The sequence below is a fragment of the Colias philodice genome, chromosome 20 (genome assembly GCF_061535455.1).
Source record: "Colias philodice isolate Cphi_HAF_F1 chromosome 20, ilColPhil1 Martin Lab GWU primary, whole genome shotgun sequence".
Classification (NCBI taxonomy): Eukaryota; Metazoa; Arthropoda; class Insecta; order Lepidoptera; family Pieridae; genus Colias; species Colias philodice.
Genome location: NC_143105.1, coordinates 4,835,742 through 4,863,302, shown reverse-complemented (window position 1 = coordinate 4,863,302; position 27,561 = coordinate 4,835,742). Strand labels below are relative to the sequence as shown.

Below are 27,561 nucleotides of genomic sequence, written 5' to 3'. Positions count from 1 at the left end.
TGGTAACATTCCACTCATAAATGTTCTAGTCTCAAGTAGTGGTTACATCCAATAATGTTCAAATATATATTGCACACTCTGTTACCCGTTATTTGTCTCTCCTGTAACCATTATGACAATAAAAGTGGCTGTTTTGGTGTCGTCAATTAAATATCTTTTAGGGCTTACAATAAGACGGTGTCCATATAAACCTAGCTGTGTTATAGATTTGGTCGGATAGCTGCGTTTTAGTATAAATCTATGTTGCTGCCGTTAAAATTGAATTGATATAGATCTAGGTGTTCAATAAATATGGTTAAAAAAATTGTTGTTTTAATACAAAAACCACAAAGCTTTCCTAGCCTTGTCCAATTATTTAATTACTAATTTAAGGTAACAATTTAAATTTCCGTGGTTTCTGGCCACACTGGCATATTAAAGGCATTGTATTCATTGCCAGATGTGAAATTAAAACTGTGTCTGACATTAGTAAATGTCAAATGATGCGACAGTTGACAAATGACAATTCACTGTTGTCATTTGTCAAGCAAAGCGACGCTTTCGTTTATGCTTTTCTTGTGAATGTGAATTTTGAAGGAAATTACTTGTTATTTGCAGAGAAAGCTTAAATATCATAATAATAAATATAAATCCTTACATACAACAAAAAGAAAATGACTACTCTCGGTCCTAAAAAGGATGGAGGCCCAAATGTGGAATACTTTCAATCGCCGGAATGCTTGGCTCAATTTGACCAAATCCGTGTATGGTTGCAGAAAAATTGTAAAAAGGTAAGAAAGTTTAAGCATAAATAAATGTATCTCTGTTTTTAAATGATCCATAAGCTAGCAACATGTAAATATTTTATAATATATTCAGGTTAAACAATAACTTATTGTTATCCTTTTATCAGGATACCGACTAACTTCCCTCGAATCGACAACCAATAAATAATCACAGAAAATTTTCCGTTACAAAATTTTAATAAAAATGAAGATAATTTCTAAAGTATTACATCTATCTAACTTAGCTATCCCATTGCATATGGACTAGCTTTGTCACAGAAATTTATAACTTATATACTTACTTATACACATATGATTGAGAATCAAACAATAATTGTGGATCAGATTTATATTCATTTAACTTGTTTACATTATTAATATATATTATAAAGGCGAAAGTTTGTAAGGATGTATGGATGTTTGTTACTCTTTCACGTTAAAACTACTGAACCGATTACAATGAAATTAAGCACACATATAGAGGGTAACTTGGATTAACACATAGGATAGTTTTTATCCCGGAAATCCGACGGGAACGGGAACTATGCGGGTTTTCCTTTGCAAATGCGGGCGAAGCCGCGGGCGGAAATCTAGTTATTAATTATTGATAAAATTATACTTTTCAGCATGTCCAAACTGATCCACCTACAAAAGAAGGCCTGGCACAACTAGTGATTCAACTTATACAGTATCAAGAGAACAAGTTGGGTAAAAATGCCACCGATCCACCTTTTCTGAGACTTCCTGTGAGTAGTATTTACTTATTATTATTATTAATTTGGACTTTCTTTTGTGTAGCCTTTTTATTCAATTATCTTTTAAGTTATGGGATTGCTGCAAAGTCAGTTCAGGGTTTATTGTTATTGAAAAGAAACCTTTCTGTTCTATTATTAACTATTCTGTTTATATTAAATGTACTTGGTTTTAAAACAATTTTTATTAAAGTATGATTATTTATACTCAAATAAACTATGAGACTGAGTTTTACAAATGTAAATAAAAAAGGACATGTTTTTAAATCCACTCAAAATGTCTTTAATTTGAACATAAAATTATATTTTAATTATATTGATTTAAAGAAAGGAAGAAAAAACTGTGGAACAGCAATACATTTAACCTACAAAAGTGAAGAAGTGAAACATCATTCAGTTCTTACAGGTATATTTTATTCAATCAAAAACAGACATTTCATATACAATGAAATCAATACACATCAGCATTAGGAAAAACAAATTGGTTGTTAGGAAATCCTCTAGAGCCAGTGCCTTGTATAGCAAATAAGGAACCAGCTTCCTGTTCCTGCGCTAATTGGGCAGAGTTTAAGCCCCTTCGGCTTGTCGTCACATATAGAGTGGATAAGTCATGGCCGCCCCAAGTTACTGAAGTCACTTTGGTCGCTGGTATTTTGTGTTGTTCTAGCAGTTTGCCCGCTCGCGAATCTATTTTTATCACCTATAAATTGACGTGAATATAAGATTATGTAGATGATGGTTTATGAGTGGATGTCACTTATCAGATAGAATTTGTTAAAATGGGAACTGGCTCAATGAATATAAATTAAATATGACCTCACAAACTGTCTTTGATATAATGCAGGGACAATCCCGGCTCAATTGACTTTGTGAAACTGATATATATCTTCAGCTGAGAAAAGTAATTTTTTTTCTTGATTGTAATTTTTATTCTAAAATTGCATTATGACGATACTAAGCGAAAATTGTTATTTGTCATGCAACTACATTTTTATTGAATAATGAATAGTCTGAATTTTATACTATACCTTCCCGCCATCATAACAGGCTACCCATAAGTTTCCATCTGTGTCTATGGTCATGCCATCAGGGACACCAGTGACATTGTGCTTCTGAAAGCTGAATAGTGTTCTTCGATTCCCTAAAATAAATATTAAATAAAATAGAATCTCAAGCATTTTACATGTTTTTGTTTTTTTTATTATTATTTATCATCTCTATGTTACATGTACAATTAATAAAATTATGCTGAATAAAGTTATAATATCTGCTATACCATGAAACTATAGATTGTTTCATAAATATGACTCATTGCGGTGTGTTTATAAATTCAAACTGAAAGTCAAATATTAATTTACTTTACAATGTAACTTTCAACAGTTAACACAATAATATTTTATAATTATAAAAATGTGTTTAAATAAATTTATAAAATGTGTAACATATTTATATTTCAAATTGATATTTTTGTATACGAAAATAGAATTATTTTTATCGATTCTTTTATGTACACAGCAACCATACAAAATACAACTTATACTTACGAATGTCACCAGTTTCAATATTAAAGTCGAATACATCGATAGTTCGCAGGGGACTGTCTATATAAAACATGAATTTATCATCCGAAGTCCACGCTATACCATTCGAAATGGAGACGGGACGAACTTTTTGTTCAGGGTGTATATAATTGTTACTTGTCAACATGTATAAAGTACCCTGATCGAGATCCACGCCGGAGGCATCCTCTTTACCCATAGTACCTGAAAAGTTGAAAACCAATAACTAATATTTATTACTGACATGTAGGTTTTATGTTCAATATCGGCGTTTAACTATTTTATCAATAGATAGAGTACCTACCTAGGTACATAAACATAAGAAAGATTCGTATGTAAATGCAATACAATGCTTTCTAAAGATATTCTAATTTTTGGTTCAAGGTAATCTTAGAATAGACTATTTACATCTACATACCAAACCAAAGTCGTCCCTTTGTGTCAGCTTTGCCGTCGTTGATTCGGTTGTCCGGTTTGCCCAAGTCAACTGCAGTGAGTAATCTCATAGCACTGTCGCCTTCATTAGCATCCCAGGACATTAAGTACAGTTCACTGCGAGATGCCAGTACCACCTCTCCTGGGTAGTCCTTTACTGTTACAACAAGAGATACAGGCCCGTACTCTGAAACATTGCGCTCTGATGAAGAACGTATAATTTTTATCGTTGTATAGTTTTTTATCGTGGTCAAATCAATTATGTATACCCTATTTTTTTGTTCCGTTTCAAGGTATCTTTCTTTTGTATGCGTGGTTAAAGAATGCTTTATAATTATCTCAAATAAAAAGGATTACTGTACTTTTTGGTATCTCGTCTTCAGGTTATGTTGTATCGGAAAATATGTTATCAACCAAAGAGATAAATCTAATATAAATAATAAACACTCTTCAGAAGTCGTATTCCGAATGCTGTCGGATTATTGTTAAAATAATATGTCTTAACAAACGCTTATAGACCTCAAGTGGCTATTGTTGAGAAGCATAAATTTAGCATGTGAGTGATAGATTGAGAGCGTTGAATGTACCTATTCTTCGCGAAGTCACATTTCCGGTAACAGCGTCAAGTCTGTAAACTTTTTGATCTACTATATCGACCCAGTAGAGTGCACTTTCGTTTTCCGTCCAATGAGGGCCCTCAAAATGAATACCACCTCGAGCAACCTAAATTAGAAATTGAAAGGCATGAGACAATCCAATGATTAACTGATCACTATCTTATGTAAGATATCGTGTACAAACAATTTTATAATCATTGATACGAAGCTGCCGAACCATAGAAACCGGTCTAAAGTTGTTTGTCCTTTTTACGAACGAAAGACTCTTTGCTCAAGTTTTGAAGTAATCTCTCTAGTATTTTAACAGATACATAATATGTTTCCATTTGGAGTATTCACATTCTGAGTAAAGACCATAGAACGATCTACTTAATTATTTTTGATATGGAGTAAGCAGATAATTTTAATTTCTGGCATGTACATAAATTGTGCATTGCATGATAAGGAAAGGTTAACTTTTTCATGCATTTTCAATATATTTATCAAAAGATAAATGAATAAATTTATAAAATAATATCATTTAAGACCATGACATCTTAAAAAATCTGTAAAATTAGTTTATAATTTACTACATATAATTTATACACTTTAGATTTATTCAGTGACTTTAGTGTGAGAAAAAGAGACGGTTCCTTACATTTTTTATTAATGGCGATGAAGCCGTATATCCTTGAATACACTCCAAACACAATATTGTAAAAATAATTGGATACCATAACATCACTGAATTTCCCATTATAAATCTAATTTTTCACTTTAATTTCGATATAATAAATATTTGTTATAACATCGTCACGCGTCCGATGTTTTGCAAATTTGAACGTAAACTGCCTGCCTACTAAAGATATTGAGATAAATCCATGGTCAAGTTGTAGTAGGTTGCAAAATCTTCCAAGCATGTTTTTGCTATAATCAATTACAATGTCAAATAAGAAGCAATACCTATAATCAATTAATTAAGTATTGGAATCATTATGCTATGTGTTATCCCAATGTAAATGTTATTGCATTCATTGTCTGCGAATTGTTTTTGGCAATTTCGATACTGCAATTCATATATTTTGTTCAGTTTAATGAGTTTAAAATTTAAACTTTAAAGTAAATAATGGAGACATCATTTCTCATGCTCTTTACTTTAAATAAGAGCTTTCCACTTACACTTAGGTATTCTGCAAAATAATACCTAGGTATTATTGGTTGAAAGTAAAATTATTCATAATTTTAGGTAGATTTCATTTGACGAGGCATCACCTACTGATGATTTAAGTTATCTTAAAACGGTTGTCTACAGCTACTTGAGATTAGATCACGAAATCTTGTTATTGGTAACGTGAAATGCAAAACAATATTATTTTGCAATTATAATTTAAATAACAATGACTCATTATTACGTAATTACCCGTTATATTAAACTTGGAATTATATAGTGAATGAATGAATACTGTACTACAGAGTAATGATTAATCATGTTAGGTATATTGTTCATTTCGCCGGAAAGGCAGGCCATTACTTTGCGCGAACCATCAACGAATATAATTCAAGACATGTTTGGTATCGCTAAATTAGTTTCATGTCCTATTTTAACTTGAAACTGTTTTTAAAATGCTTTTGTTACTATTGACCTTGCATTCTTTATCGTGCAAAAAAAAACATAGAGTCATGAAACACAAAATGAACATTGTATAATTTATAATACATTTTGATAATTGATTTCGCAAATTACTTAAAATCAATCTGTTTTATTTCAGCAGCTGACTTATTATACATCATACAAGGAACTCTTATAAGTTTAACTTCGCCAAAATTTTGTCTCTTAGCGGCTTAGTATAATTCGCGTTTGCCCTATTATACTTTCCATCAACAGAAAAACATTTCAAGCACACATTTCCATTCCAGATAAAAGTGTTCATGGACATGAAGCCGGGCGGCTCACTGTGCACCGTGCTGGCCACCATGTTCCGCTTCAAGTCGGAGCAGCGGTGGCGCAAGTTCGACTTCCAGGTCGGTAAGGTATGCACCCGATCGCACGCGCCTCTCACCGCCGCCCCGCCGCCCCGCGCCCCGCAGTCCCGACACCGGCTCTATAACAATGCATTTGCACGGCCGGTGGAAAAAGTTTGCGAACGATGGCACGAAAAACTATACATTTTTTGATATAGTTCTGGTTTCAAAGATACTAAGTACCCATATAGTGCACAGATCATCAATCATTTTTATAACGGGAAAGATAGTAATTATTTTGTATAATAAAATTCAAGTTAGAAAAAATGGAAAATCAACATCGGTCGCATCCTTTTTTCCAATAGTCGTGTTCTCCATTCCAATCGCACGATTTAAGGGTATGAATTATTAACAACTACATATCTATTACACTTCTTAGATACACCAAATACAATTTTTCTTATACACCAGAGAGATCTTTTACAATTTATTTCTACATGTATAGAGACAAATATTATGGTTTTTATGAATTATTATTTTTTAGATCAGACAAAAACACACAACTATGTTATTCTTGGTGGGTACATTCTTGCCATTTCACGCAGATCTCATTCCAATTTCAAGGTTTTCGGGAGTCTTATTCTGTGTTCTGTGTAAATATATTTTTTAATTTGTTTGTGATAATTGTATGTTGTGTTTTTGTCACTAATATTTTGGGAAGTGTTACTCACCCTCGTTGTGTGCATGTGCAATATTGTTTTTTTATATTTTATTTTATGATTTTACTAAATTTTATTCACACTATTTTGTGATATTTTTGGAACACTCGTGACTTTTTAGTCTCTTCAAAATTAACGTAAGTCCTTGACTACACACAAATATTTTTTCTACCTAAAAATTCCTTGACGTCAGAACGGTAGATAACGTTAATGAAAAATGAACCTTACGTTTACCGTATACGAATTAATTTGCCGTTTTTTCTTCCCTCTCCCTGTCCTTCCTTTGCAGAACCCCTCTCGCAAGGACCTGAACGTGCAAATGATGATGGAGATAGAGACAGCTTTGCTGAGCGCTGAAATAATCAGGTCACCCTGCATCTACATACGTCCCGAGGTCGATAAGGCAACCGCCAACAAAGTCAAAGACATCATAAGCAACCATCAAGTAGAGATCTGCGGTAAGCTTTCATAATTTGTCACTTGATGCCAAACCCTCGCAAATTGTTCAGCATACATTTTATAAGATTACTTCATATTTTTGGATAATTATTAGATGAAGTAAATATCCATTGTTATTGTAGTTTTTATGAGAGTGTACAAGCTTATAATTATTGAAGTGAATTATCTAGAGATTTCTAGCAAGGACAAAAGTTTTTCTATTTAGCCACTGTACTATTGTATTCTGCACAGGAAGCGCAATGTACCTGTTATTTCATTTATTTTTGCTGAACCAATTGTTATTTGTTTCTTATCTACGTTTAATTGTTAACATTTCGGTAATGTAAATGTATTGATAATATGTTGAATTTGATATTTTAGTTTCATGGCATTCTAATGCTTATTATAAATATATTTTTTTAAAGAATACAATAAAATGTGCGCGCGAATGACGGAAGACGCGGGATTTTCTATTCTTTGAAAATTTATCCATAGATATGTTGTTGAGTACTTCTTGAGAAAATTCCTATACAATTCATATAGATGATTCATGAACGCTTCTAAAAGCAATCCTTTTTTAACAACTAGTATCAATTGTTTATTATTATATATTTTTTTCCTTTTTTTTAAATTCAGATGACGAAGAAGACGCCACCCACATAATATACCCAGCCGTAGACCCCCTGGAGGAGGAATACGCTCGCCCGGTGTTCCGTCGCGGCAACAACGTGCTCATACATTGGTATTACTTCCCCGATAGCCACGACACGTGGGCGCAGGCTGATTTACCGGTAAGATAATAATAGAACTAATTTGTAGGTGATAAATATTTGTTTGAGATATTCATTTGTATTGTTTCTTCTGATAGATTTGCATTTTAGACTATAATAAAAATAATTTTCGTCCACCATGTAAAATGATTACCATTTTATAAGTTACATTCTTTAGGTACAGATCCTTGCTATTTGTTATCACCTTTAGACGCATTCTTTATAAATTTCTATCGTCGAAAGAACACTGGAAAGCCTATATTTTTTTTAACTTTTATTAATTTTCTTCTAATTAACTAAATAGATTGTAAGTTTTAATGAGAATTTATTGATATTTAAAGGTGGACGTTCCCGAAACAGCGAACTGGGATTGCAATAAATCGGACCCTTACCGCGTGTCTGCAACGTGGGTGTTGGACTTGCCGCACTACAATGAGTGGCTCAATGAAGAGGATTATGAAGTTGACGCTAATGGAAAGAAAAAGGTATACATTTATAATTAATATATGTGAATTAATTTTGAATATTAGAAATAACTAGGAGCAGAAACTACCATTTCCTATTTCAAATAATTGGTTGTGAATGCTTGATTTACAGACTTTCGCATTAATTATATTAATATGTATTATCTCTAAGGGTCTTTAAATGTGAAAATTACTATTAAGTATCTGTTAATATACCAGACTGTTTTTAAGTTATGCACATATTTAAATGTGTAGATATTGATTCGTGATTGACAAAATGTTATTTGATTTCGATAGAGTACCTCATTTAGTTTCTATGCAAGAAATACGAAAGTTACGTTAGTCTTTTTACATACCGTGCTTACGTATATTCTACTAGCTTCCGCCCACGACTTTGTACGTGCATCCCCGTTTTTCCCCGTTCCCGCAAGAATTTCGGGAAATCCTTTCTTAGTGGATGCCTACGTCCTAACATCTACCTGCATGCCAAATTTCAGCCCGATTCGTCCAGTGGTTTGGGCTGTGCGTTGATAGATCACTATATCAGTCACCTTTGAGTTTTATTTATTATATCGATTGCATAATCTCACATTTAAAAAATCAGGTACACAAACTACGTCTATCAGTCGACGATCTAATCCCCGGAGGAGAAACCTCCTCAAAGAGCAAGAAGGGCAAGAGGAAGCGTTCCCCCTCCCCTCCCCCGCAGAAACATAGCAAGAGGAAGAGGTAAGGAATAAATATATTATAGTTATATGTTAAACGATTTTAAATATGTATTTGTTCAAGCATTTTAAGTGATTGAGTAAAAATGAAAATGTAAGTGACAATTTCAATAACAGTATATCCAAGTTTTAATTGTGAAAGTCAAAGGCATTGTAAAATACATCCCAAAATAACTAAATAACATTTAAAATTATTTGAAATTGAAGTTTATTTTGTGGAATGCTTTATTTGAATTAAATTTAAGTAAAATTGATGTAAGCATATTTTGTAATTTAATATGCACAAGAAAATGTAAATAAACAAATTAAAAAAACAAGATATCAATAATAAACATTTTTTTATTAATTATAGCCGTTTAGCAAAACGGCGGGAAAACGACGTAGACGAAGAGGAGGATAATGCATCAAGGGATAACACTGATGTCACTCCCGCGCCTGAACCTGAAAGAGCACCGGAACGTAAGTTGTGTTTGAACATTTTTTTAACCTTCAACAAATATCTTATCCTAATCGTTTTATAAGAAAGCTGTCTAAATAAGGCCACGAGGTATCATGTATTTTTAAAGTGAATCTTCTTTAGGCGCGTTGTAAAATTTCAAGGTCGCATCATGGCAACACCGTCACGTCACGAGTGAGGCGAGGTTTTGGTATCTTTGAATCTTGCCAAAGACTTCTGACACGTGTGCTCGGCAATAACGCTCTTTTTTAATGTTAACATTTTCATCTCGTCTCGTAAGCAATTCTACAGTATTTTTGACGTGACAACGTCTTATAATTCGATAGAGTCGGCTGCACGCACAAAAAAACATGACTCATGCGATGTTTCCTCGCCCTGATGCGTTCCATGTAAGGCTTGAAGTGCAAGCGAGAGCGCGGAACGAACGACAAAGAAGCACAATCGGCCTTAAGACTTTGTCACGTTCAACTATCGTCAGTAAACCGACTTTACAGACAACCAATTGTTTCATTTTTTTGTCCAAATAGCGCCCGCAAGCACGTCATCCGGTGCGAACACAGCAGCTGAGTCGAGTGGTGCAGCGGCCGATGCTCCCACCACGCCTGCACCCATCGACCACCATGATGACTCGCAGGGCAAGCACAGCGACTCCAACACACAGGTATAATAACTAATATAGATGTAATGACGAAGCGAGTTGTTGCTAAAATTTTCTCTCAAGTCTCTACACTCTTTACATGAAACAAGCGGTTTTTTTTGTAATTTTGTTGCTAAAATAAAATTTGAACAGGCAGTGTGAAAATATACCTTTTGTTATTGGTTTCACTGGTTTGTATATCTCTTAGTGCCATATCACACTAGCGGATTGCGAGCGGTTTCAAAGCGGAGCGGGTGCGCAACGAATACGTTGCGGGCGCGCAACGAACACGCCGCGGTTGCGCAGCGAATTCGTTGCGGACGCGTCATTTTGTATACTCTCGCACAAAAGCCAGCCCTTCCGCCTTGCCTAACTTCCATTCAATATTTCCATCGTTTCTGTAGCACTCAATTTTTTAACCGTACTGTGGAAATGCACTTACTTAACAGTTAACTAAAGATGTAATAACAACTGGAGTTGTTAAAAAAAGGTGCTATAAAATTGAATTACTAGGACTTTTAGAATGTACCATACATTCCAAAAGTATGTAACGACTGACCAGTATAATCTCTCCCATAGCAACGTATGTTATAAAGAGATTTTGTGAACCTAATTATGAGCAAAGTGATAGTGAGTTGCTGGTTGCTTGATAAAATTTTCTATTCACTGCTATTTATCTAATAATAAGATAGCCCTGTTTTAGTTAAGGAGCTTTAACATTTATTTCACTAATGAACTTTCTTAATGAGCAATTAAGTTATCTGATTGCATTTCGACCAAGATTTAATAGATAAAACAATACCCTAAACATTAACATGTTATGAAACTCGTAAAAAATAATGATCTCATAATTATTATACTATCACAAGTTATAAGTAACAACCAGCACGGATTCCATTTTGTTAATGAGTGTACATGACTGCGACGTAAACGTTGCGCATCTGCCACGCGTCCGCAACGAATTCGCTGCGCAACCGCAACGTATTCGTTGCGCACCCGCTCCGCTTTGAAACCGCTCGCAATCCGCTAGTGTGATATGTCACTAAGGGCCGATTTTTCAATGCTTGGATAAAACTTATCCGTCCAATAAACACGATAATATTAAAATGTCACGTAAACTGTCAAATACGGACAATTAGAATACGTTTTTAAAATGGTAGTTTTATACATTATTTGACGAATAAGTTTTATCCAAGCATTGAAAAATCGGCCCTAAGTCTCTACTTAGGGCCGATTTTTCGATATAAATATGATCCCAAGGTATAAATATCCCTCAAGCTCATAGGAATTGTTGTTATAAACATTAGAGCAAAATGCAGTCAAGTCAAATAAACTTAAATTAAACATAAATTGTATATATGTTTAAATCAATGAAAAGGTAATTCAGTAAACAGAACACTAATTAATATAATATTGTAACAGGAAACAATAATCAAAGAGGAGCTAGAAGACAATGTGACTGATCAAACGCATCACATAGTAGTGCCGTCCTACTCCGCGTGGTTTGACTATAACTCCATACATACTATCGAGAAAAGAGCTCTACCAGAGTTCTTCAATAACAAGAATAAGTCTAAAACACCGGAAATGTATCTTGCTTACAGGTAACTAATAAAAACTAATAGTTTTCCTTGTTTGCTTAATTTTATTCATAAAATAAAAGTTGCCGTTGATAAACATTTCAGTCTTACGATGTTACAAGGTTGTTAGCCTTAAGTGACGTGGAATGTAAAATACATGAATTATAACCCCAATATATGCGGTTATTTTCCTTGTCGTGGCTCAGCTTCATTCTTTTGTTCATTGACATTCTGTTTCATACAAATAATGTTAATGATTGAATAAATTTTTGTTAATCAATGAAAGGATTTAATTTCTTTATAATTGAGACAAATAAACAGTTATTTTCTACTGAAAGGCAAATAAATAAAATGTATTCAACAAGGTACTACAATTAAAGTACATAGTGCATGTGTTGATACATAAATATATAAAGTTTGGTTTTATGATGCCTTTAATGTCTCGTATGAACTTGCAAATCTCTCTATATATGTAATTTATTGTTCACCTGATATGATTAAATCTAATAAAACTCTACAATTACTTCGGTTAGTACTTGATAAAAAAAATTTTCACTAGGAATTTCATGATCGACGCCATTTAATATATTACTTTTTTCTCCAGAAATTTCATGATCGACACATACCGTTTGAACCCCACGGAGTATCTAACAAGTACGGCGTGTCGCCGCAATCTCGCGGGCGACGTGTGCGCTATCATGCGTGTGCATGGTTTCCTCGAACAGTGGGGACTCGTTAATTACCAGGTATTGTTTTATTTTTTAGATTTGAATAAAAATGATTGTAAATATTTTAATAATAAAAAAATGTATCATTAAAAGATGCGATAGCGATATGCTTTCACGATTTGTTTTTAACTTTTAAATATTTCTTCCGTGTAACAATGGAGAAGGGGAACTTCATAAATAATAGTAAATTGATAGTTCAATATGTGTTATATTATTATATTTTGTACCCTCTGTTTTACTAATTTCCAAACTGACTTTCCAAACGATCTCTGACTTTCCAATGAGAATTGTTGGTCCTGAACTACATACATAGTTATTATGAATCTTATTTATTGAAATATCGAATACTATAAAACAAGCATTTATTATTAAACAGGTGGAAGCCGATGTCCGTCCGACAGCAATGGGCCCGCCGCCCACGTCTCACTTCCACGTTTTATCCGATACGCCATCAGGCTTGCAGCCATTGCAGCCCAGACCAGCTCAGCCTAGACCTGGTAGCTATGGTTACGGTTGTTATTTCTTCTTTATTTTTTTTTGAAGTGAAACTTCTTTATCGGCGTTGGAAAAAAATTTAGTGTAACATTTTTTCGTTACGCGTGACATTTTCCGTTACGCGCCATCTTTTTCTTATCCCTACCACGCGTGATTCGACGTATTTCTGTAAAGTTGCATATAGTAAATTATTTTTTGAAAAATAAGGTCATAAAGAAGTTTCACTTCTTACGTGTGTACACTAGTACACGCACACATTTTTTGTTATTTAAAGTTTTGTTACTCATATTATTTTATAAGTTATTTAAAAACGTTACTCAACTTACCTTATATATGATTAACAGAACAATCAGTCAAAGTTGTTCTGAAATAGATTTTTTGTTAATAACTTTTCAAAAAATTTGCATCATTTTCTTACTCTATCCAATACAAAGAATGTTATAACACTTTTCAGTTTAAGTAGTTTCGTTTTTACGAAAAGTTTATTTTATTATAGCTGTTCACATTTGTTTAAATACCATTTCGTTTATAAATTCCTTTTCTTAACTGTCAAATCGTAATTGAACAATATTTTGTAGTAGAAAACGCAGCGGTGCCTAAAGTGGAGGCCGGATTACCGAACGGTGCGGAAGGCGGAGCTCCAGTTAAGGCCGAGCCAACGGTTAAGACAGAACCGACCCTGGAACTGGGTAATGCGCCTGGCCTTAAGTTGGATCAGGTAACTATGATTTTAACCTTGATATAACTATTGAAAAAATGATGTTATTATAGTGGTTTTGTACAATATTTAAAAGTTCGAAAAAACTTTTATATAACTAGCAATGTGTGGTGGGTGTGTTTAAATAAAACATCAAATCTATTCTAACATTTTATTTAGTTTCCATTGTCTACTACAATAACTATTAATATTGTCGTTTTTTGCTTTTACCACTTACTGTAAGTGAAATAATAAATGATTTTACAGTTTCTGAATTATAATGCTTTTGTGTATATTAACCCATTGAGCCCCGAACGGCCCGATCTGTCCACGACACAATAGATTTTCTATTGTGTCTGTGATTCCGGGGCCTGAGTTATTAAATGTGCATATTATTAATAAAATTTATTGTCCATATAGTACCGTGGTGGAGCCCGCGGTCGCGAATGGACGGAACAAGAGACGCTTTTACTCCTGGAAGCGTTAGAACTGCACCGCGACGACTGGAACCGCGTGGCCGCACACGTGGGCACAAGGACGCACGACGAGTGCATATTGCACTTCTTGCGACTGCCCATTGAAGACCCGTACCTTAATGATAGTGAGTGTAGCGCTCAGCGCACATTACACATATAACAAAGGACGCTTTTACTCCTGGAAGCGCTAGAACTTTTGATCTGACTACATCCATATTTTAATTATAGTTGGTTGAGCATAACAGTTGCTACGAATAAATGAAATGTATAAAAACGTATAAAATTCCCTTCAAACATGCTTTAAAACAAACAACCAATAATACAACGCAAGAAATACATAAAGAAGCAAAGATCAGAGACTAAAAACGCTCTACCTGCAAAACAATGTATTCTGCGATAATTGATTTTGAACAATACTAATCGAACTTCAAACATTATAAATTATGATTAAATATGGGAATATTTTCTAGGCGGTGTGTTAGGACCTCTAGCATACCAACCGATCCCATTCAGCAAGACGGGCAACCCAGTCATGAGTACCGTGGCTTTCCTCGCTTCTGTAGTGGACCCGCGTATTGCGTCAAAGGCCACTAAAGCGGCTATGGATGAATTTGCTGCTATAAAGGTGAGAGGTATAATAGGTTGAACAAGACAGTGAGTTTATTCTGTTTTGTTGAAGTGGGAACAAAATAATATAAAATAATTGATATTATCTTGATTTTGAAAAAAAAAACAGTTTTATAAAATTTAAGTAGTAATAAAAGAAGTGTCAATAATTATTATTTCTTAGGTGTACCATTTTCGTTATTTTTTAGTAAAAAAAAAGTTGACGAACTAAAAACAACTAGCCTTAATACGTCGTCATAAACGGGCTACGTATAGTTTACTAATATTATAAATGCGAAAGTAACTCTGTCTGTCTGTCTGTTACCCAATCATGTCTTAACTACTGAACCAATTTGCATGAAATTTGGTATAGAGATATTTTGATACCTGAGAAAGGACATAGGATAGGTTTTATCCCGGAAATCCTACGGGAACGGGTTTTTCTTTGAAAATGCGGGCGAAGCCCCGGGCGGAAAGCTAGTAGTTTGTACATTATCGTCTTATTTCGTAACTTATTAGAATTTTGCCGAATAGGCGGTGTTTGCGCGTAGGTAGACTTTTTCATAAGACAATTTTTAAGCGCGAGTGAGTCTTAGCTTTTAAATACATATAAATATTGCATCGTACCGGCGATCATGAACAGAAAAGTATTCATATTTCCTACTAGCTTTCCACCCGCGGCATCGCTAGCGCAAAAGAAAGAAAAACCCGCATAGTTCCCTTTTCCGTGGGATTTTCGGGATAAAACCTATCCTATGTCCTTTCTCGGGTATCAAAATATCTCTATACCAAATTTAATGCAAATTGGTTCAGTAATTAAGGCGTGATTGAGTAACAGACAGACAGACAGAGTTACTTTCGCATTTATAATACATAATTAGTATGGATTACAATTGTATTGATATCTGTTCCATTGTGCAGGACGAGGTGCCGGCGGCCATGATGGAGGCGCACGTGCGCGCGGCGGGCGCGCTGGGCCCGCAGGCCGCGCTCGCGGGCACCGGCATCGCCGGCACCGCGCCCGAGCACCCGCCCGGTATTACTCGACTCTTATAAATTTATAAAGAATAGAAAAAGTCCCGCCTCGTGATCCAATTTTTTCTATTCTTCATAAATTTATATTTATAAATATTATATTGCTTTATAAAGCATTTGAATACCATAAAACCAAAATATCAATTTCGACTCGAGTCTTCATCACTACGTAGTATAAAACAAAGTCGCTTTCTCTGTCCCTATGTCCCTGTGTATGCTATATCTTTAAAACTACGCAACGGATTTTGATGCGGTTTTTGACGTGACAACGTCTTATAATTCGGTAGAGCCGGCTGCACGCACGAAAAAACATGACTCATGCGGCGTTACCTCGCTCTGAGGCGTTCCACGTAAGGCTTGAAGTGCAAGCGAGAGCGCGGAACGAGTGACAAAGAAGCACAATCGGACGTTGTCACGTTCAACTATCGTCAGTAAACCGACTTTACAGACAACCATTTTTTTTTTGTACGCAACTTTTACATTTATTTATTACTAGCTGTGCCCCGTGTGACTCCGCTCCTGTTCGTCTTAGAGTGACGATATATAGTCTATAGGTATCTTCGATAAATCAGCTATCTAACACCGAAATAATTTTTCAAATCGGCCCAGTAGTTCCCGAGATTAGCGCGTTCAAACAGACAAACAAACTCTTCAGCTTTATAATATTAGTATAGATTTTATTTATTTATTCATTGAAAACTTCCCAACTTACAGTTTTATTGACTTAATCTACTTCTATCTATGAGACAATACGCCAATAACGAGGTTTCCAATTTTATTATTATCGACATCTATCAATATTCTATACTGATATTATAAAGCTGAAGAGTTTGTTTGTTTGAATGAACACGCAAATCTCAGGAACTACTGGCCCGGTTTGAAAACTTCTTTCGGTGTTAGATAGCTCATTTATCGAGGAAGGCTATAAGGCTATAAATTACAATTACAATTTTATTTGAGACAATAATTCATTTGTATTGTGTGGAAGTAACAAAAATATTTCTTAATTTGATTATTAAAACAAAAATAGATTATATTTACATTCCCCTTATCCAAAATAGCATCTCTCTATTTTTCATTTCTTCATAATTCAATTATAAAATACAGAAAAGAAAGAAGGCGCCGACGTAAAGGGAGAACCAATGGAAGTAGAAGGGGAGGGAGATGCCAAAGTGAAGGAGGAGCCCTCTGAGGGAGCGGCTCCGGCTGAGGAAAAAGATGTTAAGGAGGAAGATGCGCCACAACCACAAGGTATAAATAATAAATATATACATAAAATATAAGTAAAACGACGACGCGGTTGGCGCAGTGGTAAACTAACTGCCTACTGAGCCGACGGTCTCGGGTTCGATCCCCGGTCAGGGCAAATATTTGTGTGATGAACGCAATTATTTGTTCTTGGGTCTGGGTGTTATCTATATATGTATTTATTATATTATATATTATATTTATCGTCGCCTAGTACCCACAACACAAGCCTTAATTGAGCTTAATGTGGGACTAAGTCGATTTGTGTAATAATGTCCTATAATATTTATTTACTTATTATCGGAACAAAATTATTATAAAAATAAATAAAGAAGAAACATTTGTCCTGCTAATCCTATCCTATCCTACTATCCTACTTCATACTAATATTATAAATGCGAAAGTTTGTGAGGCTGGATGTGTATGTGTGTGTTTGTTACTCTTTCACGCAAATACTACTGAACCGATTACAATGAAATTTAGCACACATATAGATGGTCGCTTGGATTAACACATAGGATAGGTTTTATCCCGGAAATGCCACGGGAACGGGAACTATGCGGGTTTTTCTTTGAAATCGCGGGCGAAGCCGCGGGCGGAAATCTAGTATACGCGTATTAAAACAAACAATATACATCAACAAAATTATCATTGAAACATTTGTGTTTTTATGTGTATGTTTGTTATATTGCACCGATTTAAAATTTTTCATTTTTTTTTTCACCAGACAAATGCTACATTTTTCTTGACTCACAAAGGCTTTATTTTATTTCGTTTTTTATCCCGGTTACACGGTGTAAAATAAATATTTAGACTAATATTAACTTGGAACTCAATGTTCAGCTTTATATTCCTTCGTATTCGCATTGTATTTGATTGTGTCTATAACATTACAACCTTATTGGTATGTATGCATAACATAATTTTAAAATTTATATATTATGTATACTTTATCAATAAATTATAAAATATTTATTTTCAATTCAAGCCCTCCAACAAAGTTGTCGAGTGTGTTAATTGGTTTTATCATTACAGAAAATCAGACGGTGTTGTATCATATAATATATCAGTTATTAAGATTATCATAAAGTTAATCTTATCTAATAATCAAATTATTTATTTGATAATAATTTTATTTAATAATGTATTTATATATAGTTATCTTCTATCTTTCAACATAATTATTTTTTTCGATGCAATTGATGCTTCGGATTATGAAGAAAATATTATATGACTCAAAAAAGTGTTCAGTACTTGAAACTAATGTATAGAATCTAGATCGTTTTAATCTATCGCCAACTTACTTCAAATATAAAAAGGTTTCTTGCAACGAACCGACTCAAAAACCTTTTTTTAACAATCTGATCGAAACAATTTAGTAATCCAGCTTTTAAAAGATCGTTAAAGAATAAAATGATTGTATTGTAACAAGTGTACACATAATTATATCATTTATATGTAAACACAAGCGTTTTTCAATATAGAAAAACGCGTCTCCATGTCTCGCAAAGATTTTTAATGTATTGTTTTTTTATGTTCTATAATACTTTTTGTTTAGGTTTTTTACTGCTACTATATTGTATCGTACTATATAGATTTGCACTTGCCAGTATGGTAGATTATGGCGTGAACAAATATGGGTAGAATTGGTAGTGTAGATAAATCCCGTGTTGTAGGCCCATGAGGCAAATCCTCCATCTGTTTGACTGATCGCTTTTCTTTCTGGACAATACGATACTAGACTACAGGCCCGTGTTGAAAAAAAATATGGGTCATTTGGATCACCAGGTGACCTATCTAGAACGATATAAGAGCATAAAATAATAAGATTCAGCACTATGACGTCACTTGTAAGCTGTCCAACTGAGTGCAGATGAGAATTCGAAAGTACAGGTAAATTTTAGTCACATTTTTTTGTACGGCATTCTTTACCACCGATAGATCCATTAAAAATAATAAGAAAATGCACAGTGCCGTACATAAATGGTGGTCCACAAAGTCGGAATTTTTATTTATTTTCCGAGAATTACCGGGGTAAATTTGGTCATTTGATTTTGTACGGCATCTGTGCACTATTTCAATACTGCTTTTAATTCATTATTCCGCATTGCCGTACAAAAATCATGGGGACAAGGGGAAAAAATCGAGAGTTGCAATCCCCTCTCTTTCCGCACTCCAGTGTTCACAAAAATCTATCTATACATATAATAAATCTGTAGAAGGGTCAATTCTGTACATTGAAAATATTGAAAAAATAAATAGCAGGGGGTGTTACTGGATCGATACCAAACCCAAATATGTGATAAAAAAAATTTTTGTCTGTCTGTCTGTCTGTATGTGAAGACATCACGTGAAAACTAACAGTTCGATTTCGATGAAACTTGGTATAATTATACCTTATTATCCTGGGCGTAAAATAGGATACTTTTTATCCTGGAAAAATGCGCAGAAAAAAAAATAATCTTAATTTTTGAGTTTTATCCATAGACGTTGTTCTGTACAACCGCGAACACACGTTGCGTATTATTATAGGCCTAGCCGTATTTGGGTCCAATAGATATTTATAAGATGTCATTGTCAGAGTTACTCAAAATAGAGAAATAAACCATCCACGCGAAGACCGACATCCGCGCGGACGGAGTCGCGGGCGGAAGCTAGTATTAAATAACTGTATTTCGTCCAGAACCGCCAGCACAAGTCGACGCGAAGCTGCAATCAGCGGCTGCAGCAGCTTTAGCAGCGGCCGCTGTTAAGGCGAAGCACCTCGCTGGTGTAGAAGAGAGGAAGATTAAGTCTCTAGTAGCGCTGTTGGTAGAGACTCAGATGAAGAAGCTAGAGATTAAGCTGCGGCACTTTGAAGAGCTGGAGGCCACTATGGAGAGGGAGAGGGAAGGTATGTGTTGGGAATTTGTATGAACTTTATTGGTACGATCTTAGGTAGAGATTGTCTAATCTAAAAATGAACGCCCTTCCACTAAACTTCATTGTTTCAATGTGTGAGGACAAATAATTATTGAACCACTTTTATATGTGTGCGCGCGGCGATTCTACTGCAAACTTTGACTTTCGCGCACTGATTTGTCAACTAATCGGGCGATCAGTTCAGGTGCCTAGCATTGTATGGCGGGGAGAGCGCGCTATGTACGGAATGACACGTCCGTTCTGTCGTGCATCGCGTCATTTATGCACTAGTTGGCCAACTGGTCCTGTCGTTCGGGCATGGACTGGACTGGAGGACTGAACGACCAATGAGGCAGACCAATTTGTGTGTATTGCGTCTATACACGTACTTTGAATGTGAGCGTAAACACAGTGGAGGGGCGTTCATTTTTAGATTAGACAATCTATACGATATTTTGAAGTTTAAACATTGTCACATGTTTGGTTTTAATACTATTTTATACATATGTGTCGATGTATACTTCTAATCAATACTTCCTTTAAATTTCCATTGATGTTGATCATGCCCTACGTGTGATCAATAGAAAATATTGAATATTTAACGGGTAATATATTGCAGAAAACACGAGTGTAAAACCTATTATTAAAATTCGTTGTTTGAATTGGTCTTTAATTTTTAGCTTTTTCAATTCCCGGTCTAAGCAAGTGAACTCTCGAAAATATTTAAATGCAATTATATTCCGTCTTTTAAATAAAATAATATTTCTATTATGTTAAACTTGCTATCTCCTGTATTTTAAATACTTTCCCTTAATGGCCCCTAGAAAATTTCCAGTATTTATTAAGTTGAAGTGACTCTAAAATTTAACTATTGTTTTATGTTCAATATTAGGCCTTGAATACCAACGCCAGCAACTAATACAAGAAAGGCAACAATTCCACTTAGAGCAATTGAAGGCAGCCGAATTCCGTGCAAGAAATCATGCTATTCAAAGGTAAGAAAAACATTTTGTTTGACTACATCTAAAATATAATATCTATGCGCATATTTTTATGTTTATTATATACGAAAAAATAGCTAAGCTACTAGACAAAACTCTAGAAAAGTAAAATGTTGCGAGTGCCACTCTTACTAAAATTATTGGTATACCATAAATTTGTTGAAGTATAGGGAAAAATAAATTTGTTATTGCTAAATTGAACGGAAATAATGATTGATCAAAAGATATAAAATCAGGTTCATTATTTAATATACAAGTCATTTGAAGTACATATTTATCTACCGCCTGAAATTGTAATGTAGGTATCCTCTATGTAGGAATGCATCAATCTTCGATTATTGTATAATTTTCAATCGATATCTAATCTGCGTGACAAATCAAAAACAATCTTTCGGTTGATTATTGACAAGATCGAGAAAATAGATCGCTAGATCAATCTAAGGTTGTGAATTTTTATTAGATTGATTATTAACATTAATCTAAGACAAAATTAAATTAAAATACCATTAGTCGATAAATAGAAAATCATTTGTGTTATGTAATAATCTTATCATTTGGCCGTAAATAGTAGTTGCCATCCGCAATGACCACGTTATTTTTTTATTTTTATTTATGGATCGGTCAACATTTGACCGTTGATCGAAAATGTGAACGGATCTGCAGCTGGTTTACTTAGAAAGTATTCACGGTTTGAAATGTATCTAGGTTTTAATCATACTATAATATTAGAAGTTTGTGAGGATGTAGGTATGTATGTATGATTCCTCTGTGACAGGAAAATCGTTAGACGTATTTTGACCTGACCAGTGCCAAAATAACATAAGCTATATAAATTATTTATTTTGCCCTTTATATTTACCTTCGTTATTTTTTAACAACGTGACAATACTGTTAAGGTTATAAATTATAATTATGTAATATTTTACAGGTTACAAGCAGAAAGCGGTGGCACCGGCGTGGTTGGGGTGAACGTAGGCCCCGTGGTGGGGGTGCCCGGAGTTGTTGGGGCCCCAGTGGGCCCCGCCCCACCGCCCGCGGAACCCACGCAGGAACCCCCCCACCACCACCCTTAAGCACCGCACGGGGCTTATGGGGCCTATAGCTCTAATTATTAGGGATTACTCTAACTGTTTAGTACTTTAGTATACCAAAATAGGATAAGTACTAATGAAATAGGTTTTTGAATAGTTGGAATCTCGGGATGTGATTGAAATTGTATCGGACTAGATTATCGTCCGCGATGTTAAAGGAAATTGCTATGCAGGAAAAATTGGACTATATCCTCTAGCTTTCTATATGAAAACTTAATATAAAATGTCTCTATTGCGGCTAAAAAGGGTGATAAAAACAGACACTTTCGCATGTATCAGTAAAGATATACAGATTAATTGTTTCCACTAAACAATAGTTTTATATGCTGTAACTTTATTGGTACCATTGTAATCAGTACGCAGTTTTGAATGAAATTGAATTTTCTCAGTTGTAGAGATGATATGGACAAAATAAGGACATGACTATATTGCAGTCATGTTCTTATTTTGCACAATTTGACAGTAACTAATGTATTTTGTTATGGGCCCTCTACACAATGGGCAGAGTTTGTCGAGTAGGCAATTACGATAGTGTAAAAGGCCTAAATATTTTTGATCGGCCGTCATGGTGGATGATAAACGCCGTAATGGCGGCAAGCATCGACCATCATTTGTTGGGCCAACATCGACCATCATTTGTTGTTAAGAGGACACATTATGTTATAACATTTGTATAATTCAAAAGTTTGAATACCTATTTCATTAGTTATAGTTTTAAGGTGTATTTTAATTCTTGTGAGGTCGGTTTAGAATGACGATGATATAAATGTATACCATCAATAATAATTTCCATAGTAAATCTTGTATGCTTACAGTTACTTATGTCACATGTATAGCAAATGAATAGCTTCTTAACATAATTAATAAACAATTTTATATTATATACTATATTTGTTTAATGACGTCTACTGCAGCGATTACGCATACGATTACTTTTTTCATAATTATATAGCAAAATAATACTTTTTCCAAGCAAGAACATAATTAAAACTATCTTATTTATTTAATTAATACCGAGATCTCGTGTTATAGTAAATATTATAAAAACTGTATCAATATGTATGGTTTTCTATACAAAATATCTTTTCATAAAATTATTTAATTGGATGTGACAATATTGTGAAAAATGAAAGCAAATGTTTCTGTTTCCGTATGCTATTTATTTCTGTTAAACAAATGAAGCGTGACAAACCTTTTGTAATTATATTGAAATTAAAAACATTTATATACTATGAAATTGGGTTATTCGTTACTGGTCCAGCTTTTGGAAAAGTTCATAAAAATGTAGAGATAAACTACGATAACATGGCGCGCCCCTCTAAAATTCAAAACGTTTGAAAGTATTTGTGAAATTCATAATAAATAATATAATAATAAAAATTAATAATTTAATTATTATATTATTATAAATAATCTTATATATAAAATTCTCGTGTCACAATGTTAGTCTGCATACTCCTCCGAAACGGGTGGACCGATTCTCATGAAATTTTCTGTGCATATCGGGTAAGTCTGAGAATCGGCCAACATCTATTTTTCATATGTACCACGGGCGAAGCCGGGGCGGACCGCTAGTAATAATATAATATTTAAATATTTGTATTTCACTACACACATTGAAACATTAATTTGGAGGGGCGCGCCATGTTATCGTAGTTTATCTCTACTATAATAATTTTTATTCTCTATATTTCTACTTTGAGGTAAGTATTAATCGTTGAGAGATTATTTGACTTACTTTGCCTAATATCGTAGGCAAAGTAAATCATAGACGTATCTATATAGTTCATTATTTAGAATATTAATATAAATTAGGAATCAATAACGCCCCGAATTTCAATCTTTGTGGAACTCCACATAGTATGAATAAAGCGATGAATGAGGTATTAAATTGGAATTATATAAGTCACCTTTAGATCGAATCTATATTTAATCTGATGATTTATTAAATAACAGATTTATTGATAGCTTTTAATATAAGATATGACTACTTCTTCTTTCTTGTATCTGATTCATATTATATCTTATTATCTTATGTAAAAATGATAGTATTTTTGTCGATATTTTAAAATGTAATGCTTACTAATTATTTTAGTTACTTTTTAGTTTTTAACAAAATCGTTCCTCTTTAGAAAAAATAAATTTTACTGAGTATATTCCAACATTTTATAGTTTTTCTGGGTACTGTAATTTCTGTTTTCTTGATATTAAGACTACTCGACCTGACAATAATTCTTGTTGTCTAATAAACGAGACTCTCTTATTGCAAACTAAAAGTAAATCTAATAAGAATTGTTTAAACGTGATCAACAACAAATAATATTCGTTCTTTATGTTCCTCTTTTAATTTATTTTTATTAATGATTCTTAACCAGTATCCATTAACATAACATCGTATTGCTTGGTTTACCATTACCAAAATATTCTAGAAATTTTTCAAAATTTTCCGTCTCGGTTTTCGTACCACTCCGTTTTCTAGTCATCGTTTAAAAGTGTAACCACAGATTGCTATTTCCATTATTCAAAGCATTGTGAATATAGGTTAATATTCCTGCCCTCATTACTGGTTTTTTATTGATGTTAGAATAGTTGTGAAGGATAAATTATTTCAATTGCACAGTACATACGCATATTTTTGTAAATATTCATGCTTAAATATTAGATTTTTGAAATACCAGAGATATACAAGTTTACGTCGTATTTAATAAAATTTCCCTGTTTTACAAACGTTTTATAGTGAAAAAAGGGATACTCGAGACACATAATAAAAAAAAAGATATTCCATGGTGTAAAGAATATTAATATTTGCAGTTGTTTCATTTCTACAATTGTGTTGGTTTTAGAGTGGTACATACAATCTTCAGAAATGATCCGATATAACTATTTTTTGTGTCAACTGCTATTGATTGCGTGTGCGGCGGCATATTCGGACTTTACTATAACTCCGGTAAGTACAGTTTTTTTAATTCCTTTAAGAATTTTAATCCATTTAATTTAAAACCATATCTTCCGTCTCTTTCATGTAACAATATCGAAATGAGTCCTTTAAATTTTCTACTACACTTTCTACTAAGTACTTAAAAAAATCGAATCTTTTAAGAATTCCATGTAAAATGTTTATCTATTTTAGAAATAAATCTAGAACTGTTTAAAAATATCATAAGAACATGTAATTCTAAATTATAACTGCTTAACCAATTTAGATATACACGAGTGATAATCCGAATGAGCCTGCCATATTCAACCACGGTGAAAGCCCTGAGTGGGACGCTGACAGTCAATCCTTGCTGTTTGTGGACGTTCACGAACAAAATGTGCATCGCTTGGAGTACGCTACAGGGACTTTAAGCACAAAACATATAGGTTTGTATTAAACATCTATTTTTTAAAAATTGGGTCACTTCATCTTAATCGTGGTTTGTTCATCTTAATTATGTGTGCACCTGATCATTGCTGAAACGCAACATAATTAAAAAAAATAGTAATAAGAAAAGAAAGCAAAGCCTCCGTGGTTTTTCCTAGTTAAAAAGTAACCTTTGTAGCATTTAGCAATCAACCTCTCTTCCTGCATATCTAATAAACCATTTTTCCGTAGAAGAGAAAATATCATCCATCCATAATTACTTTAATTATTTTTTTATTGTCCCTAGATTACGGCCAAGTTAACGTAGTGGCGCGTGTCACTGGTTCTAGCCGACTATTGGTCACTGTGCGCTCTGCTGTGTATTTGCTTGATTGGAATGTTAGTGGCGACTCAGCTTTAAGACTGCTAACTACGGTAGATCATGGACTACCCAGCAATGTTATAAATGAAGGAAAACCGGATCCCTCAGGAAGATTTTGGGCAGGTAATATTTTCAGCCAAATTTCAAATATTATCGCTTTTATCGTTACTTGAATAATCTTCTACATCAATTTTAAACTGAGTCATTATTCTGATATTCTTCATTTACAGAACGTTAGTTACATAATTTATGAAAAACACTCTTTGATTTGATTTTTTTTGATTCCATAATCATCTGTATTCCAACTTGAGTGGCGTAATGGATCGTAAAAGGCCCCCTTTAAGCACGATCCGGCTATATGTCATCGATAATAATTGTATTTTACTCATAAGTTGACGCACGACAAGTATGGCTGTATTCAAAGTTTGGTCGAAGTTCCTCCTTTCTAACAAAATTTGTCCGAAATTGCTATAGAAAAATCCGGTGCTACTTATTCAATATGTCTGATATATATTAAAGGTACTAAGGGACCACAAGTAGGCGATGCAGTGCAGGATGATAAGGCTACTCTATACAGTTTTGATCTGAACCAAGACGGTTTGGTGCAACCTCGAGTTCAATTACGACCTGTGACAATTTCAAACGGCATCACGTGGTCTCTCAACGGTACTGTCATGTATTACATTGACTCGGCAACAAAGAAGGTTGAGGCTTTTGATTTCGATGCTAAAATTGGAGAAATTAGTAAGTATTATTTTAAAGTTACTGAAATCTCTTTGAATTAGGCAAAATGAGTTTATAATAATTCTTTATTTTAGGTGGAAGGCGTACGATTTTCGACGTTGCTGAGCTCAATCTTGGTGATGCTATTCCCGATGGAATGACAATCGACAGCAAAGGCAACTTGTGGGTCGCTCTAATGTTCGGTGGCACTGTAAGTATTCATGATAATTTATCTTATCTTAAGCTCCCACATTCGATATACGAATAAGATATCTCGTGTTTTTATTTTAATAATTTTATAGCAGCTAAATAGGAGAAGATGGGACAAGCAATATGAGCTTTCTTCCTAATAGTATTAACGCAAAAATTTTGCACGCGAAAGCTACTGAACCAATTTTGATGTTATTTGGCAGTAATACATACATACCAAAATAGCCCATAAGCTATAGAATTTCTTCTTTCGTGGTTTGGTCTACGGATGAAACCGCAGAACAAACTAAGTAAGAAATAATCAACTAATGACTTGAATTTCAGGTGTTGCACATAGACCCCGACACAAGGCAACTAGTGTACAGCTACTCATTACCAGTATCCCGAATCACATCTGTATGCTGGGGTGGACCCAACCTCGACATATTGTTCGTGACCTCTTCGAACCGCGGCGCGAACGAAACTCTCGCGGGCGCCATCTTTACCATAACCAATACTGGGAGTTCGGGTGTTGCCCCATACGAATTTGTTTTTAATAATCCCGATTCTTATTAAATAACGCCTATAGAAAATTATTTGAAAAATTTAACGATACGAACATATTTTGTATAAGTATTAATATAACTACTTAAATAAATTTATATTGTTGACTTAATTTGTGTTATATTTATTTTTATCATTTATCAATAAAACTGAGTAAACAAACTTTATATTTAAATATCTAAGTATCATAGGTATAACCGTATAATGTTGAATTAAGGTACACA

At 34.0% G+C, this 27,561-nt stretch overlaps 3 protein-coding genes across 10 annotated transcripts; 2 read left to right on the top strand and 1 right to left on the bottom strand.

Moving 5' to 3' along the window:
• The first annotated feature begins 514 nt into the window (after positions 1 to 514).
• Positions 515 to 23,373, top strand: mor (SWI/SNF- related protein mor). Of its 7 annotated transcripts, XR_016317269.1 has the most exons (21): positions 515 to 770; positions 1,391 to 1,510; positions 6,024 to 6,137; positions 7,077 to 7,245; positions 7,862 to 8,016; positions 8,337 to 8,480; positions 9,064 to 9,188; positions 9,537 to 9,643; positions 10,169 to 10,302; positions 11,701 to 11,882; positions 12,463 to 12,604; positions 12,963 to 13,098; positions 13,660 to 13,799; positions 14,199 to 14,379; positions 14,725 to 14,879; positions 15,782 to 15,896; positions 17,003 to 17,146; positions 19,827 to 20,036; positions 20,937 to 21,039; positions 21,974 to 22,484; positions 22,534 to 23,373. XR_016317269.1 is itself a non-coding variant. In XM_089708253.1 (20 exons), the coding sequence occupies exons 1-20, from the start codon at positions 654 to 656 to the stop codon at positions 22,116 to 22,118; spliced, it is 2,829 nt and encodes a 942-aa protein (XP_089564379.1). In that variant the 5' UTR covers positions 515 to 653; the 3' UTR covers positions 22,119 to 23,373. The 7 variants fall into 7 exon arrangements, 6 of the variants coding, with proteins under 6 accessions (XP_089564379.1, XP_089564381.1, XP_089564380.1 ...); XM_089708253.1 differs by having other exon boundaries at positions 6,024 to 6,128; positions 21,974 to 23,373; XM_089708255.1 differs by having other exon boundaries at positions 12,963 to 13,083; positions 13,663 to 13,799; positions 21,974 to 23,373.
• Positions 1,909 to 4,965, bottom strand: LOC149479399 (regucalcin-like). 2 transcript variants are annotated; one of them, XM_089708012.1, is made up of 6 exons: positions 4,765 to 4,965; positions 4,098 to 4,233; positions 3,494 to 3,697; positions 3,061 to 3,279; positions 2,545 to 2,657; positions 1,909 to 2,216 (listed from the first exon to the last, which is right to left on the bottom strand). In XM_089708012.1, exons 1-6 carry the CDS (start codon positions 4,861 to 4,863, stop codon positions 1,968 to 1,970), a joined length of 1,020 nt encoding a protein of 339 aa, XP_089564138.1. In that variant the 5' UTR covers positions 4,864 to 4,965; the 3' UTR covers positions 1,909 to 1,967. The 2 variants fall into 2 exon arrangements, with proteins under 2 accessions (XP_089564138.1, XP_089564139.1); XM_089708013.1 differs by lacking the exon at positions 4,765 to 4,965 and adding an exon at positions 4,312 to 4,378.
• A 1,536-nt stretch (positions 23,374 to 24,909) lies between the features above and the next one.
• On the top strand, positions 24,910 to 27,437 carry LOC149479397 (regucalcin-like). The gene is made up of 6 exons (XM_089708261.1): positions 24,910 to 25,083; positions 25,340 to 25,499; positions 25,787 to 25,984; positions 26,381 to 26,605; positions 26,680 to 26,795; positions 27,119 to 27,437. Exons 1-6 carry the CDS (start codon positions 25,003 to 25,005, stop codon positions 27,347 to 27,349), a joined length of 1,011 nt encoding a protein of 336 aa, XP_089564387.1. The 5' UTR covers positions 24,910 to 25,002; the 3' UTR covers positions 27,350 to 27,437.
• Positions 27,438 to 27,561: the final 124 nt, after the last annotated feature.